Below are 17142 nucleotides of genomic sequence, written 5' to 3'. Positions count from 1 at the left end.
AAAACAAAAAAAATTAACATGGAAAAACTATAATAATTTATACTTGTTTATTCAGGTTTGTAATAACCACTGAGTTAAGTATAAGATATAGGATATTTCCAATCAGCATTTCTCCTTTTCTGACCTAATTTAATGGTTTAACCAATAATAGCAGTGTTTGGTAATAAAACTATTATTTATTAACTCAACGCAAATGACGTTGTTTGCTAAAGAGTATAACACACCGTATATGTACATGGAATTACTCTGTTGTCTGAACAAACTAGGCACTTATAGGCACGTGACGTAATACGTTCAAACTGGGGTAACATTGATGATTAATAGCTGTAGCTATATTCCCCGGCTTAGACGCTTACTATTTGTTGAGAAAACTTTAGCAACAAACAATCGATAAGATGGTACAACGACAAATGTTTTGAATTATCTTTTTCTCTTGCAAGCTCATATATAGCCTGCCCTGGCACATAACCGACATTAATTCCTTTTCAGAGTGTTTCCAAGCAAGCGATTTAAGTGAATCAGCACCAACCGTATATCTTCGAGGGTACAAATTTTTATCAAAGAATTCCGCACTCAGAGCTATTTGCAATGGACTCAAAGAGGTGAGCTTTACTATAATCAACATATACCCTACTTAAAGTTATTATAAATCAATACTGGTCTTGGAAATGTAAAACAGCGAAGTTTTATTTAAAAAACTTTAAACTTACGATTTCCAGAAATTTGAAAATTGAACTGTCGAAATCTTACAAAGACTGGGAAGCAGTCCGCGAGTGCTACGTCCGTTCGTTCCACCGCTACCCACTATACAAGTACATGGTGCCAGATGACACAAAGAGAGACGATTTTTTACGCGCATACTTGGACGCCAACTACGAAGTTACAGTTGGGAGCGGCCAAGGAATACTGCTGGTCATTCGGTTTTGGTCTTCTGATGACAGTAACAATGACCCAGAAACCAACTCGAAAGAAACGAAAGTTATCGGCGGAGTCCTTTTTCTTCCACCTTCTGCAGACGGCTGTGGTTGGGCAATCGGAAATGATGAACCCTACTGGCAAGCTTACGAAAAACATGGCCTTGCAAAAATTTCTGAAGAAGGATACCAAAGAGTAATTCGGTATGTGCGAAAATAAGTTTGCAATACTATTCATAGATGCTGTCGCAAAGTGATCGTTTAGAGATGGATTATGTAAACGTTGACTTAAAAGTCTATAATAAACATGCTAATTACACTCATTTCTGTATCAGGTACGAAGCATGGGAGAATGAAAAGGTTAACAAAAAGGTTTCAAAACTAGGTATACCTCTATGGAATGGTTTGTTCTGTGCAATTTCGCCCGAGTATTCCTCTCAGGGTCTGGGAACGCTCGTTTATAAGAAAGCCATCGACATAATGACGAAATACTGGCTTCAAAAGCAAATGTCGACGAAAATCAGACAAACTTACCAGCGATCTCAATCCGTCAAGGAAACTAAACAGCAAAGAATGGAACAAGTGGATAAAATTGTTTCATTGTGTAAGCGTCGTTTGTCTTTGAAAGAACTGAAAGAACATTTTACAGTACTTAAGGACGAATTTGTTTCCAAAGACACTATATCACACTTTACCAACATGAAATGCAACAAAGCCCGATTTTCAGCACCTCTCGTGGTCGCTATTAGTCACAGCGATAGGGCTGCCCATTTCCATAAATCAAATGGTTTTCATCCGGTGTCAAAAGTTCCGTTTTTTGACGACTCCGATAATATAACCCATTTTAACACCCACATTCTCGCACTTGACCCATTTTCAACAGGAAGACTCCACGAATTAACCAGCGGCATGCAAAAAGATGTTTCCTTGACGACAGATTTGGAGATAACGCAAACAAGCCATTTGTACGACACTCTGAAATCTGCACCAACCGATAAAATTATTGTGAAATGACTTCATATTTTTCAATGATTATTTGATTTGTTTGCATGTTAAACGTAACATAGGTATCAATATTATATACGTATATAGTATATAGGTATTAATTAAAAAAGCGTGTACTCACAACAATGTGTTTTTATTGAAACAATGATGAAACTTATTGCCTTCACGAAGTATTATATGTCATATATGTAACTTAGTTACCTACTTTTGATATTATCAATTATTTTTTTCAATTTTAAATGTTAATGTGTTGATGTTAATGTTAAAATATTAATAAATGCTTTTAATATAATTAATTACATTATTGATTTTGATTGCAACTTTGATCAGCGTTTTTTGGTTTGTTAAAATTCAAAATATTTTCACTGCGATATTTTATGAAAATAAATTATATTGTACTTCATTTCATAGTGTGTATTGTATATTACTATATGTAATATATAACTATTTTTTTTGTCGTAGCAAAAGTCATACAATATATTGGAAGCTATAAACTAACTCTATAGATCGGATAATTTAATAGAAATACGCCTATAGACATTATACCAAAATTTATAAGCAATTTTTATTCAATTTGCTTTTTCATTTCGAGTAAGTTTTTTGCCAAAACCGTTCAACTTTGATTTTTTGAGGCATGTCTCAAACATTATATGTTAACCATACGGCGCAATATCGAAGAGCTTTAAAACTATTCATAAACATTGTTGTGAACCTACACTTACGCCCGTTGTTGCTGCCTATATATCTTAGTAGTGGTTTTGTTGTGGAGTTACCATTATACGTTATGTTTTAAGCAAAACAGGTTTAAATATCGAAACAAGCCACTTTATTTGTACCTGACGTTTATGTCAGGAAATTGCTCGGAATAGTAAATTGCTGATTTTAAAATAGCTGCGTAAAAGCGGTGCTTGTAATTCGATTATTGTGAGGCTAATTGGTTAACAAGAAGTGCGTGCTAAAAGCGTAGCTAATTAACAAAGATTATAGTTCAATTTCCCCTGGTTAAAAGCGCTTTGAACAAACTGCCTACTTGTTTGTCTGACCAAGAATTAACGCTCATATGAGATTGATTGTTATGTTGATATGTTCTTTCTGCAAAATAAACTATGAACATTTACATAGTATGACGTCAATGTTAAATGCGGCGTTTGCTGCTTGGTTTTGCTGAATTAAGATTTAGGTGAGATATTCTTGTACAATGTACAACCATAACATACATTTCAAGTAGAATGTCGTTGCTGGCGTGTGCGACGTTTGCAAAAATACAACACCGGTATTCCGCGCAACTGAGTCGTTAAAATCAAAAACGCTCACGTGATATTTACTATCAATGGGAACTTTTAACCTTACAAATAAATTTAAACGTATTAAACAGTGAAGTAATGTAACATTATCTTAGAGTTATAAGAAACGAAAGTTTGAAAGTTTTGCAAATACACATGAGACAAACTTCAAGCAAAGCAAATAGCACAAATACTTATCCATTATCGAGTTTTGCAGCCTATACCAAACTACAAGCTTATAAAGTTATAACCAACGAATATTTCAACGCAAAAAAATACTTTCGTCAAGAGCAAAGATTTGCAGAATTATGTTTCTCCTTTATCCGTCTTGACGTTCATTCTATTCAAGCATTATAAGCTGCGTCATCCCAGCAGCAACTCTAGAAACAGAACGATGAACTACGACCTCAGAGGAATTTGCAAACCTTTACAATTTATAATCTCATTGTCTTTTGGACATCGTGTGCACACCGTTATGAAAGACGTTTACGTCAATGTGCTAGGAACCCTAAATACTGGAAACTAGAATTGGCCTAGAAGTGGTCAGAAAGAATAGGACAACTAACCGGGCAAACAACGGAAAATAAAGGTAAAAATAAAGTTAACGTAGTAAATAAACCAAGTGTGGTAAGAGTAAGAACAAAGTGTTGAAATAGTTTTGATGTGCTTGTTGTCATTACCACGACATTGGAAACAAGGTGACTATTTCACTGTATATGTAGGTCACGCAGCCTGTTGTTGAACGTAGGCGGTTAGGTTTAGGTCAGCAGTTCTAATCCTATTTCATCTGTTTTCCCATTTTCGAATTAATTCAACTACAAAGTTCATATTTCCCACCTTTGGTTTTTAACATTTTTTTGGCTAGAGTTGAATTAAAACTAAGCTGTAGCCCATAGGTGCAAGAAAACCGTTTAATATAAAAATTATGTTATGTTAGATTATAATAATAAAATTTATGCTAGATAGTGAATCGGTTCCGCTGTGTCGATATGATTTTCTAACCGTTCTTTAATGGTTTACGACCATACGCAATGATTTGGATAAAGCAACTGCTGTGTGACCAAGAGAGAAACATGGTTATAGCTATACGGAAAAGTACTCTTCGGTTATTTTCTTCCAAAATATGTAGGTTTGTTTTTCACAAAACAATTCTTAAAATATGCCAGTTATCTCCTTCAACGGCGTATTGCTAAAAACATAGTCGTCGGGGAACGTAGCTTAAATTTAGAATCAAGCACATTCTTCACAACGTGTGGTATTTGTTAATGATGTCATCACGTTTTCTGTTTTGAGGAACTGTGACCACAAGACGTTACGCAGTTATGGTACAAAAATATTCCAAACGTATTTTCTTCCAGATAATAAAGTTCCTCTTTTTTATATATCTGCCGGATGTTACGTATTATAGGCATACTGTAGCCTTTATATTCCCTACGCTATAAGCTACCAGGCTCGCGTACATTTATTCTATCTAAGTCATTAAATCCGCTGTATAAGGTATTTGAAACCATAAGCAATTAAACATTCTTGAAATTGTTTGATATTTATTGATGTCGTCACTTTAACGTAGGGAAATCATTATTTGAAAAAAATCGAAAACGAAAACGATCTTGCTTAATTAGAATTTAAAGTTTAATTAAAGCTAAAGAGTTGTAAAGAGAACGATCAGACATCAGCACAAACGATTACATGGACCAATTTCAAATAATCTGCTAAACAGTGATTCAATACCCCTGGTCGTGCAGTTAAAAACGTTTTCTGTTCTTTATTTTGTATTGCGTTTGTGTAGTGGAGAAGCTCAATCATGTGATCAGGTTACTCGATGGCCAAACAAAACTTCAAAATCAGCAAAAATGTGTTTGACAAGAGGCTAAAATCGAATAAGATCGATATGGAACTCCGGTTAATGGGAGAAGTTCTACTTACAGAGTGAAAGGAGTACTTGTCTCGGTGCGCTTAGTAGTTTGGGACCGATACTTTTCAACGGGCAATAGAGGCTTATACACTGACCGTTCGACGGCTTATATAAAGTCGATAGCAATCAGACTGCAGCAGCGTGAGCGGGAAATGACCCGAAGCAAAAGATTAGCATAAAGATGACCACTTTAGTAAAGCTCCTCGATGTTAATAGCTGTTGAAAACAAGCGTTTACAGTTTTAAGAGATAATCAGTCTTCAGAGCATACATTTATTGTGACAAGTACCGGACACGTAATGCCGCATATAAGGAAGAACAACAAATGACGAAATCCCTTCAAAGTAAGCTCCTGTTATTTTGTTAAAAAATTGCTACCTATACCGCAATGGAAAACACTGCCATGCATTTGTACAAACGAAACGATCTAGCAGGTTTGAATTATATCAAAAAACGCGTCATGTTCATGGTATGCATTCAACGTATCTATATATAATATATTTGCAGGCGTCAAAAAATCTTTCAAGACAATTTGACTTTAAACGTTGCAAAAATAACCACGTTTTCCATCAGACGGCGAAGACAGATATGAACATGGAAAACTTAATAAGCAAAGGAGAAAAAAGGATGTATTTCAAAAATGCGGTGTAGGATTATGACAGCGTCCATAATATATTCTCAATTTAAATAAGCTAAAAAAAGTGTAATTGACACTCTTGCGACAGGTGAGGTCCTACAAAAAACTTCAAGGTAAAAATAATAGCACACTAATCTAATCAAAATACACAACAAATTTACAAAAACAAATCATAATGGATGTATTGAGAGATAAATTCGGTGTTTTTAAGATTAACCTAATTACCGGTCAACAATATGTCTACAGGTATATTGTTATAGCCTGCCATGTTTTTCTTGCATCTTTGGAATGAAATGATTAAAAAGAAACAAAGCAAATTTTAAATCAAAGCAACGTAATATTTGAACTATCTTCGGCAAATGCTGTAATTATTTTCAATGTGCTCTGTTGACAACTGAATGGGAAAATTGTTATAAGTAAGATAAGGTTTTTGAAATAGCGCAAATACTTAATCAGTTAAGAGGTATTAAAATCTTATAAGCCAGTCAATTGTTGTTTGTGACCTAGTTGTCGTTTTTTTCTCTCCTGCAAACTTTGATTTCAATAATTACTTTATAACTGATAGTAGAAATGATTATTTTATAATGATTGCAGACTTTGTTCCCAATAATCGGATAGTGTATAGTAATCGAATTGGCACTTAGCGCAGAATCTATAATATGCTCTTTATGAAGCACGCAAACCTCAACTTGTTTTTCTTAAGTACTGTATTCTATTAAAAGATATTCAACAATCAATGTCATTGTAGGCTATATGTATGTATAATTAAAAAATCAAGTAAAAGTCATAACAGGACACAAAAAGCAGAATAATTTAAAAGGTAAAAACGACGATAAATTTGCAATAAAAATAAAAGTCTAGGGTACGCCCATCTAAAAATATTGCATATTCAGAAAAACAGTATATAAGTAAAATACAACATTGGTTTATTGCAAAATTAACGGATCTCGTTGAGCAATCATTAAGTTGTTAAAGTGGGCGTGGCTGGAGGTTTTTATGTCTTCTTCATTTACGTGGGCTTGTAAGCCGGAAGAAATCTCATCAAGTTTTCCTGTGCGGAAAGGGTCGAGAATCAAAACGTGAGTGTAGAACGGCGTTATGTTTTCCACTTCATCGTAAAAAGGTATACGAAGTACGGGAAGAAAGCCGTTGGCTTGGTGAAAATGTGCAGCCCTATCGCTATGACTTATAGCTACCACCAGTGGTGCAGAGGTCATGTGCATTGTATCGGTTGACTGGGTTTTCGCTTGAGCTGATGTGAGTTTGGGTTTTAAGTTAATTTTGGAATCTTTTGTCTGCACAATTACCGGCTGGGGAAGCTGTCTGTGACTAAGTAAGGAGAAAATGTGGAGGTTCTTGAAAAATAAATTGCGAACAATTTTGTCAAGGAAGCTGGATTCTTGTTGGAGTTGGTTGGAGGGTTTTGAACCATTCTTCTCCTGACGAACCGATTCAGCGATAGAAATGGTGGATTTTGCTTTCACTGCAACATGATTTTCGTCCCAGTAGCTCGCCATTATTCTGATTGCTTCTTTGTAAACAGTTGTACCCAGTCCCTTGGACGAGTATTTGGGCGAGATGGCGCAAAAGAGTCCATTCCAAAGAGGAATTTTGGTCCTGGATGCTTTTTGAGCAACATTTTCATTTTCCCAAGCTTCGTATCTAAATTAAACCGCACAATTTTTTGTCAGCATGTGTTTGAAATTAGTGACACGTATTAATGACACCTACTGTTGAATGACCGTACATAGCAAAAATTTGTAGGCTTAAAAATTTACCTCAAAACTCTTTCAAATCCGGTCTTTGAAACTTTGGCAAGTCCGTATTTTTCGTAAGCTTGCCAGTATGGCTCGTCACTTCCAATCGCCCATCCACAGCCGTCATTAGAAGGGGGTAGAAACACGACACCACCAATCACTTTGGATGGTGTTGCCGCAGTCTCATTGGGAATTGAAGCAAAATTGTCGTCAGCAGGAATCTTGACGGCCAACAATATACCTTGTCCGCTACCAACAGTGACTTCGTAATTTGCGTCGAGGTAGGCACGTAAAAATTCATCCCGCTTTGATTCCTCAGGGACCATGTATTTGTAAAGCGGGTAGTGACGAAACGAGTGTACAAAGCACTCTCGAATTTGAAGCCAATCATCAGTTGATGTAGATTGTTCTATTTTTACGACTCTGTACAAACAAAAACAAAGTTCAGTTTTTTTCGAAAAGTTTTATCGGAGAAAATAATTTACAAATCAATATAATCACAACAAAACGAAAAATACTGCATTTCAAAAAAAGAAGTAGGTATCGCAGGTAAGTTTGAGATTTTAAACCACGCGCAAATACATAAAAATAACTTTATTTTTCCATTAATATAAAAAGGTTATACCGTGTCAAGTCCATTGCAATGCTTCTCTGTTTGTTATAGTTTGTAGGTTGACTTCGGTTGAATTCACTTTGAAGAACAATTTTGCAAAGATGCTTTTCGCTTTCTAATAAATTACTGCAAACATAAAATGTATGTGTTGATTATATCATGCATCACAAGTATAGACCTATACTGTTTGATTTTGTATTAATATAATTCACATTCCGTTTCTTTCGCGTTGGCTGCCAACATCGGTTCCTCAGAACTGATCGAATTATTATCGCTCAAACTGAACTCATCTGCAGTCTTGTTGTAGTTGCTGCAGTATTTATACGCCTCGCGCATAAAAATAGTTCATGGGAAAAAGGCGGGCGTCCCGCGATTGACAGCATGTTTTCTTTTATTGGCCAGATGTGTGAAGTTCTCCCCCTTGGCGCGTTGCGTCATAGGAAACAAACTTCCACGTCATAAAATCACCTAATCAGTTTCCGACTGTTGTAATATTTTTTGAAAGTATCGAATATGACGAAGGGGAATTTCCCGAAGGATCGTTACACGGCATGGTTACGAGTGTTTTACCACGCGCCACATTTAACTTGATATTTAACTGTTTGATTCTTAGGCATACAAAAAAGGCAACGTTATAACCAGCCTTCACACTTGGTTTAGTGACATTGTCAGGAATACTAACCTGAATTGTATGATGTCAGGCGTCCGTATATACCTGATGTTAAATAAATATAATATTCCTTAAGTATATTTGCTTTGAGTCATTGTTACCAGTGGGATAGTTGGCCATAAAGTTGTACCAACACTGTGGTATCTGATAAGATATTTTGATTGAAACGCTGTTAAAAGTTTTATATAAAAAGTAAAGTTAACATCGCTTTTCTCTATAAGCGATAGTGGATCAAAAGATTTCACCCACACAGTCTCATACAGGACCCCATCGCTAAAGTTAGAACTTTTGTACGTCATAAGCCTTCAATTTAGATAACCACCAGCACTTCAGGCGGAACCTCTGATGAGGTACATGCACTTAATATATGTAACGGACTTAAGAACTAGTATTGCTATACAGACTGATTCGACTGGCGTGATTCAATCGGAAGTTGTTATATGTTTATGGTAGGAAGGCAAGTCTCAAAAAATTAATAAAAATATCGAAAAGTGTAACAATAAATAAATAAATGCAAAACAATAAATGTATAGATGTAATGAATGTTACAAACGTTTTTTTCTGAAGCTCCAGCTGATTGTTTCTTGCTTTTTTTTAATGCTGTTACTTTACGGGAATTAAAAATAACATATTACATAATATTTATCCATGAATATGTTGCAGGAGAAAAAGAGTTCTTCGCAAAAGGAATGCAGTATAAACAATGAAAAGTAGGCTACGTGCACCGAAGGTCATATCACGAGATTACTTCCCATTCTTGCTTTTAGTTGATAGGGCAGTTTTTCGCATTGTGATCATGTGCTTGACAACAATGCAATATCTAAAATATCTTATATAGGTATAAGTATTATTCACGTTGCAATAAAAAGTGGGAAAGTTTCTGATCTTTTTTGAAAACCTTTGGCTTGGTCATAAGACTGGTGCGTGAAAGATTTAAAAGTATCGCACTTTGCAATATCAAAGGCTTTTTCAAAAATTAAAACTTACCATCTTGGAACCTAAAAGGGCTTTACCTTTTGACCGCTACAATGTACAAACATATACACTTGTGCGTAATATCGAGCAGTAAGTCTAAGACAACAATAAAAAATGCAGTGAAAATCGAAACTGATTAGGCGATTTTATGACGTGGAAGTATGAGGCAACGCGCCAAAGGGAAGTGCTTGCAATATCAGAAGCATTTCAAAATATAAAATTTAAAACGCGATCAAAACCAAGCAATAAACTTCCAAAGCAAAAAATGCCGGCTGCTTGTCTTGAATTTCGTTTTTCACTGTCAAACATCAGAATCGGAACAACGTCAGAGACAGGGTAGTTAGTCATCTTATATTGACACCGCAAACAAATGAACTACATGTAGCAAGCAACCAACATTATGAAGCAAACATAAAAATCTATTTTTATGAATAGTTGTCATACGAGTGCTTTTAAAGTCTTGTAAAACATCACTAAGATTGTTGTAAACACGCAGTATATAACAGATGATTACAACACTATTTTGGAATCAGAAACTGCTCTATATTTACGATGAGGTAATTGCTGTCAAAGTAAAACATATTTACACATGACTTATATAAAATTAAATTTTGCACCACTAAACATTTTGTTAGTATATGTGTAACAACACTGTCCTGGATATTTACATAAACCAATTTGATTTTCTACAAGGAATAAGAATATGATTTTTTGAAAGTAACCGTGCATTTAAAACTCTTTTGTTCAAAGCAGCAAAGAACGTGCAGCATCGCTAAAAAGTATAATCTTTAAATTGAGTAGTAAACTTGCAATTACACTCTGTGGAAAATTTCAGCTATGGTTACACAAAATAGTCAGTGTTCGAATGGTTAGGAAAAAAAAACGGTAAAAATATATAACGAAAATACAGGTATAGCGCACCTGAAGTTTACGTTATACGCTGTAGGTTCACTTCTTCAATTGTTTAAATATATTTTAATCAAATAAAGTATTTCTGTTAGGGTTGAAATTAAGTTGCAAAGTCGTTTCGAATGAATGCATATTTCCGTCTATCTAGAACAGTGGTTCTTAAACTGGGGGGCGTGTAACATTCATAAGGGGGGCGCGAGAGATGACAAACTGTCTATTATATGAGCTATGTCTAAACATGCTTTCTTGACTTTCGCTATAGGTTCATTTTTATTAAAATTTTAAAGTGTGTCACGATGGCAATTGTATTTTTGAAATTTGATTCTGAAATACGTCAATTGTTACGTCATAATATCTGTTGTCTCTCCGCGTTGAAGCGTATTGTTTTCCTTTACTCATTCATGCAATCCTAGCTCGACTAACTGTTCTCTTTTAGCGTGACCTGTTTTTCTCACAACGGGGGGCGGTGTAACAAGAAAAACTTTTACAAATGTATCACTTGTAGAAATACTTAACTTACACTAAATGGATTTTCTTTAGTTTTACAATTATGATGTATACAGGAAGCCAGATGATTTTGCTACTAACCTGTAAATATCCGAAGTTTACGACGTATAATTTTCGAGTCATTAACGATTGAAAACTTGTGTGCAGTGTCGGCCACACATAATAAAAATAGTAATGTCGCGCACCCGGTTTAAATACGGTAAAACCAACGTCAGCCAATATTAAAACCGTAAAATGAAGTAAAACTTAAATTTAGTATTGATTTAATAACCAGATATTTTAGTAATTAAACTAATTGTGTTGAGTGGAAAAAAGAGAAAGTATGACCAAAATTATCTGACGTATGGCTGTATAGTTACCACAGTGAACGAAAAAGTCGTACCGCAATGCGTGATATGCTTAGAAAAGCTAAGCAACGACGTTTTGAGACCAAGTCGTTTGCAGCGTCATCTTCATGAATATAAAGACAAAACCTAGGAACAAACTTGACTGTGCAGCCGACCTAAGATGTACATTATCTTCCACAAAGCCTCGAATTAATCGTTTGGTTTCCCAAAAACAACTACATCCTTCTCATTAATGAAAGTTAATTGAAAATAAATTGTTGTTTTGTTTAATGCTTTTTTATTTTACAATGAGGGGGGGCGCGAAATTTTTAGGTACCGTCAAGGGGGGCGTGTGCCAAAAAGTTTAAGAACCCCTGATCTAGAACAAAGATTTGACAAAATAGTGTATATGCGACAATTACGGGACGGTATACAGTCTAGACCCCACAGAACTTCTCTATATAATAACGTTTTGCCATTTAAACTTTATGGCTGCTGAAGATGTATTTGACTAATTTATACGTTAACATGCAGTTTATACATGTAATCTGTAAAACCCTTTGTTTGTTTGGTCATAATATAAACAGGGTATAGCAATTTTCACGGTCGAGGAGTTTCATAAAGTACAAACTTTTCCACAATAAGTAGCCCATTTCAAAGTATTAAGTATACCAATATACTTGAACAACCATTTGTCGTACGCTATGGAAATTTTGTCTGGTCGTATTTCCGTCTGCAAAATACCCCGCCAACACATCACCGATTATTCAAAAATTTAAAAGCAATAAATTGTAGAACAGATGAAATTTGATAGCTTCCAAAGCGTTTTGATAAGGATTTATTACATATTATCATATCATTTATCACCAAATAATACGTGAGATCTGAGCAATTCAACCACAGGTGGTTTGCCTAGGTTTACTACCTGGCGGCGACAGTAAAATGCTGTCAATAGACACTACCCGGAAAAGGGCCCGTGAATTTGAATAAACAGGTTGATGCAGTTGCGTAAACGGGAAATGCGACCACTTTTCTCCGAGGGTACAGTTCCTTTTCTCCTCATAATTATAGACCACGGGTCTTTCAAAACGTAATTTGCGACTTAATTACCAAGCGCATTTCCTCACATTTTGGATACACTTTTTACACATTTACGGAACTGCACTATTTTTAAAATCGAGCCGTACTCTTTTGATGAACTCTAAAAAGTTATACAAACGACATATATGAAACCTTACTTGAAAAAGAACAACAACTTGCACTTTTCATATTTATCGTTTGTCGAAAAATCAACGCATCATTGCCACCAAAAGCATTAGATTAAACGGCATGTCTGTGATACCAGGTAGAGCTTTAAAAACATTTCGTACAATCACAAAGCCTTGTTGAAATGTACAATGTTTAAGTGAACTATATTGTCAAGTGATATATCAAATAAAGCTAGATAGTCTGACAAGTACACCCTGAGACGTCAAGTGATAACGTCCTCAAGATTTTAAAGTTTTCGTTTTATCAGTAGAAACTAAGTTATAACAACCTCTCTGAACAACGACGCCATCATGCTGAACTTGTTTCAAACCAAGTTCCAACGTTCACGGAGTAACCGGTGACGTTGACCAACTTTTTAAACATTGTTAAGTAGCGCTACCATGTGGCCAAAAGATGAAATCATGTCCACAAACAACTTTTTAACATTGTCAAGGCCTAGCAAAATTATTGAAAAAATTTGTATATGATTGTAAATGATTGTTGTTAGGTATAGGAATCTCATTAGTGAGATATGAGATCATGTCTTTTGCTGCTTGATAGAAATTAGTTTTAAAAAAAAAAAGTATTTGTAGCCAACGTCAACAGTGTTAACAGCAATGTAGGAAAAATGCTTCTTCCGGCTATTTCTATTTCACAGAAAAATCTGACGGTGCAAAAATTACCTCGGATTTTAAATCTGTGCCAAGCTCTAAATTTGATGCTGTCTTTTACAGCCTTAATATAATCTGTACTGTTGTACAACGTAACGTGCTAAGAATGGTAGTAGGATCAACATAGGCCCTACGGTTTTTATTGAAATTTATCTTATCTATATCTTTTCTAATAAGCAACTAGCTTATACGTTTTCTGTTAGATAGCGTCTGTACAGGTAGTTTTTCTGTGTTCACGCAGTTTAACATTTATGAATTATTATCAGGGATTGAAAATCCAGTTAAAAAAACATTTAAGCTCTGAACAAAAAGATGAAAACACACTAGGCCGTAGGGTATTCGCCAATAAGAATACTTCTGCGGAAACGGTAACGATGAACGGTATTAATCTCCGTCTTAACTCTAAAATTTTCTATTTTATTTGTTCTACAACGAAGGTTTCTTTGTTTAAAGAAAATTATTACGACAACCTGTACTTTTCGTATGACATTTATCAGCATTCAATTGCTCTATTGTCGGCAAAAAGGAGTTCTTTGTGTAGCAACTCGACGTACCTGCAGGTGTTCCACAGGGAATAGAAAAGTTTGTACCGTTACAGTAATTGATTGCAGTTGGTTAGGTAACCATAAAATTGTCATAAACTATCCTGCACTATCTGTGGGCATCTACAAAACCGGCTGAGGTTGTGTAAGGTTCAACAAAGTAATTAGTGAGAAAATAAATTAATAAATAAATAAATAAATAATAATATCCGAATGAAAATTCATTGCAAAATGATTCTCTCATTTTAATAAAACTTTGTCAGCCGTAGGGTGTAAACTCACATCTCAATCATCGTTTGTCCCCGCAACAACCTTTGTATATCCTGCAATCTACCTTCACTGCTGACGATACAACTTTCTGTAATTTGCTATCTCCTCATTCATCATGTCTGTTACCAATCGGGATAACACAATTATAAACTAAAGCAGTTTGTTTTAACTATTATAAATCTGTACAGATCAACTTAAGTTCGAATTGTGTTGCTGCTTTTGGTCTGCTCCTGCAATATAAACGAGGCAAACACACGGGTGTGCATCATATATCCAATACTCCAAATATTTTAAGACTACTTCCACATAAATATTATCAGTTTTATCACGTTCGGATTTTTTGTTTTTCTAACTAAGCAAGCACGCTCGTTCTACTGTTTAATCAAACATAAAACATGAACGTGAAAAATGTTTGTGTGAACTCAATTTAGGTTCCTTTCAACCTAAATTTGAGTTCCTGCATGTTGTGTTTGAATGTCCGACCGCGGACGGCTAACAAATCAAGAAAATGCCGTAAATTTACGAGACAAGTGTTTAACTAAAAACAACAGACTTTGTACAGCAAGCTTATATGAAACTTTGGAAATCCTTAACGCTGTCATAGAATGCTACTCACCATGACTTTATTATCCATTATTACATAAACCTGTAGTTTAGGACCAAACTCTGTTTAGCAACATACCAGCACAGTTGCCGCATATACCAGTACCTCCTGGGCAAAAGCCTTCAAGTCAAGCCAGTGATAGCTGCAGAATTAGATTTATTTTTAATATAAAAAGCTAGCTTTGAAACTGAAATTATTGAAAGTGAGGTCTTCAAGAAAAGGGAGAAGTATCATTGCTTTTACGCTTACTTCTTCTTATCTGTATTGCTTATAACTTAAAAAAACAATGCTTAAAATTTTTCTGAAACACAATGGAATACACATAGTACGAAATAGGTAAATAAAAATATTTTCTTAGAAACGTGTGATATCACAATAACTGCAAAACAGTAAAATAGTTCCAAACATTGATTGGGTATTGGTTAATAAGTAAAAAGGCAATGTTGTTTGATTTCTCTTTTTAATTTGGCAGTCATTAGCAAAGAAATGGCAGTTTAGCTAACGCGTTCGCTGCACTCAATGTTTTTTTAGCCTAACCACACATAGACAGCTGATTCCTGGTATACTTCAAAATGTGTTTCAGATTTAGATCAATACTTATAATAGTTGCAATTCTCTTGCAATTAAATGCTTGACTTATGCAGCAAAGGCGCAAGCAAAGATTGTTCAAAGGAAGAACATTCACGGCAAAATGAGATATCATACTGTGACAAGAAAGCTTCACAGCAAAGAAATATTTGACAAAAAAACATTTCTACACACAATGAGGCAATCGTTGTCGAATGTCCAGAAAAGTTTCATTGCTTTCCCGAAGGAATGGTAAACTGCAGCAGGCAAGTGAAGCAAACGATTAATTGTTTTTAATATTTGGTATAGGACTACATGTTGCAGAGTGGATTCAATCTAATTTTTTACTTGTTACCCGTGTTTTTTTCATCTTATTTGAGTTCTGGTTATATCGAACTTTTTGTACATAGGCTAACTATTTTTTCAAGAAACCTTGCAGAGTAAAAGTTTAATAATGTGATATTTTAAGTATAGCCACGACTTGTTGCAAGAATTTTTAAGATTATATTATGGGAAAACTTCCAGGCTGTTTATAGATTAGATCTGGAAAAAATTCCGAAGATGCCAGTCAATGTGACAAACATAGATTTATCTCTTAACAAACTGAAAATTATCGACGCCGATTCCTTTTCTGGTCTAAAGTAATTGAATACGATGAACCTTAGCAACAATCAGCTGTCAATCAACAACATCAAACCTTATGTAGGTCAGCAACAAACACGTCTCATTTGAATTGATATTACTTTGCGACTTGTAATGTGAAATATGTACCTGAGATATGTCTGCGTTTTGTTGTCGTAATCACAGCTCAATATGGTGTATAAACATGACAATGACATATGCAGTATCTTGTAAGGTTAAATAATGACAGCATCATCACAGTTACAGTACGTGTATACTTGCAGTCTTTTCGGGGGACTATACACAGCTTGAAACGTTGTATTTTGGTTACAATTCTTTTATTGGAGTATCCAAGTATCTTCCTTCCGAGCTGACGTCATTAAACTTTTATAGAAACCAGGTATACTGTGTTTACCCAACTATTTAGTTGTTTTCCGGTTAACTTATACCCACTTAGTTTTCAATGATGCTTGCTGTTCATCAATGGCTTGTTTTTCAGTTCGTAGACTTTTCGTCATCTCATTAAGTGTTTACAAGCATATGAGATCGCTTGTATATAGTGTCCTAAAACGCCATTTCGTCTTTACCCAAAAATGTAATAGCGGTAATGCCGAACGCTGTTTCGTTAGATGTATCGTTTAATCAAATCAAAAATAGCGGCGTTTCTTCCACTGCTTTTGATCACTGTTAAAAAAAATCCTGTAAAATTGACCCCTTAAATCTTGGCAGCAGTTTTTACAAAAAATATTGTAAATTTTTATTATTTTTTTCGGAAATTTTCATATCTTTACCTGTAAAATTTCTGTAGTATGGTTTGTAGTATTTACATACTAAACATGGATACTGTTACATATTAAACATACTTACTGGCTAAACCTTTTTAAATTGATACATTGTATAGGCTATTGACTAAATACAGTTTCAATGTTCTCAACACCACTGATTTATAGTACATTTACCATTATGTATAATCTTATTTTTCTCAATGAAACCATAGTTCAGTTGAACATAATCCATATAGTTGATAAGTAGAATACAGTGGGACCTCGTTAATCCGGACCCCGATGAACCGGAATCCACGCTATCCGACACAAAACTGCCGGGAACGG

The 17142-nt window shown here is 34.9% G+C and overlaps 2 protein-coding genes and 1 long non-coding RNA gene across 4 annotated transcripts; 2 read left to right on the top strand and 1 right to left on the bottom strand.

Moving 5' to 3' along the window:
* Positions 1 to 752: 752 nt before the first annotated feature.
* LOC143458943 (uncharacterized) lies at positions 753 to 1928 on the top strand. The gene is made up of 2 exons (XM_076955855.1): positions 753 to 1118; positions 1250 to 1928. Exons 1-2 carry the CDS (start codon positions 817 to 819, stop codon positions 1926 to 1928), a joined length of 981 nt encoding a protein of 326 aa, XP_076811970.1. The 5' UTR covers positions 753 to 816.
* Positions 1929 to 3664: 1736 nt separating this feature from the next.
* LOC143461103 (uncharacterized) lies at positions 3665 to 16709 on the top strand. Of its 2 annotated transcripts, none has more exons than XR_013117996.1 (3): positions 3665 to 3791; positions 15949 to 16118; positions 16318 to 16709. It is a non-coding gene; the product is annotated as an uncharacterized LOC143461103 (long non-coding RNA). The 2 variants fall into 2 exon arrangements; XR_013117995.1 differs by lacking the exon at positions 3665 to 3791 and having other exon boundaries at positions 15440 to 16118; positions 16318 to 16433; positions 16533 to 16709.
* On the bottom strand, positions 6435 to 8513 carry LOC143461102 (uncharacterized). The gene is made up of 3 exons (XM_076958878.1): positions 8136 to 8513; positions 7532 to 7933; positions 6435 to 7415 (listed from the first exon to the last, which is right to left on the bottom strand). The coding sequence occupies exons 1-3, from the start codon at positions 8147 to 8149 to the stop codon at positions 6680 to 6682; spliced, it is 1152 nt and encodes a 383-aa protein (XP_076814993.1). The 5' UTR covers positions 8150 to 8513; the 3' UTR covers positions 6435 to 6679.
* Positions 16710 to 17142: the final 433 nt, after the last annotated feature.

The sequence above is a fragment of the Clavelina lepadiformis genome, chromosome 5 (genome assembly GCF_947623445.1).
Source record: "Clavelina lepadiformis chromosome 5, kaClaLepa1.1, whole genome shotgun sequence".
NCBI lineage: Eukaryota > Metazoa > Chordata > Ascidiacea > Aplousobranchia > Clavelinidae > Clavelina > Clavelina lepadiformis.
This window is presented reverse-complemented; position numbering and strand designations above follow the sequence as displayed.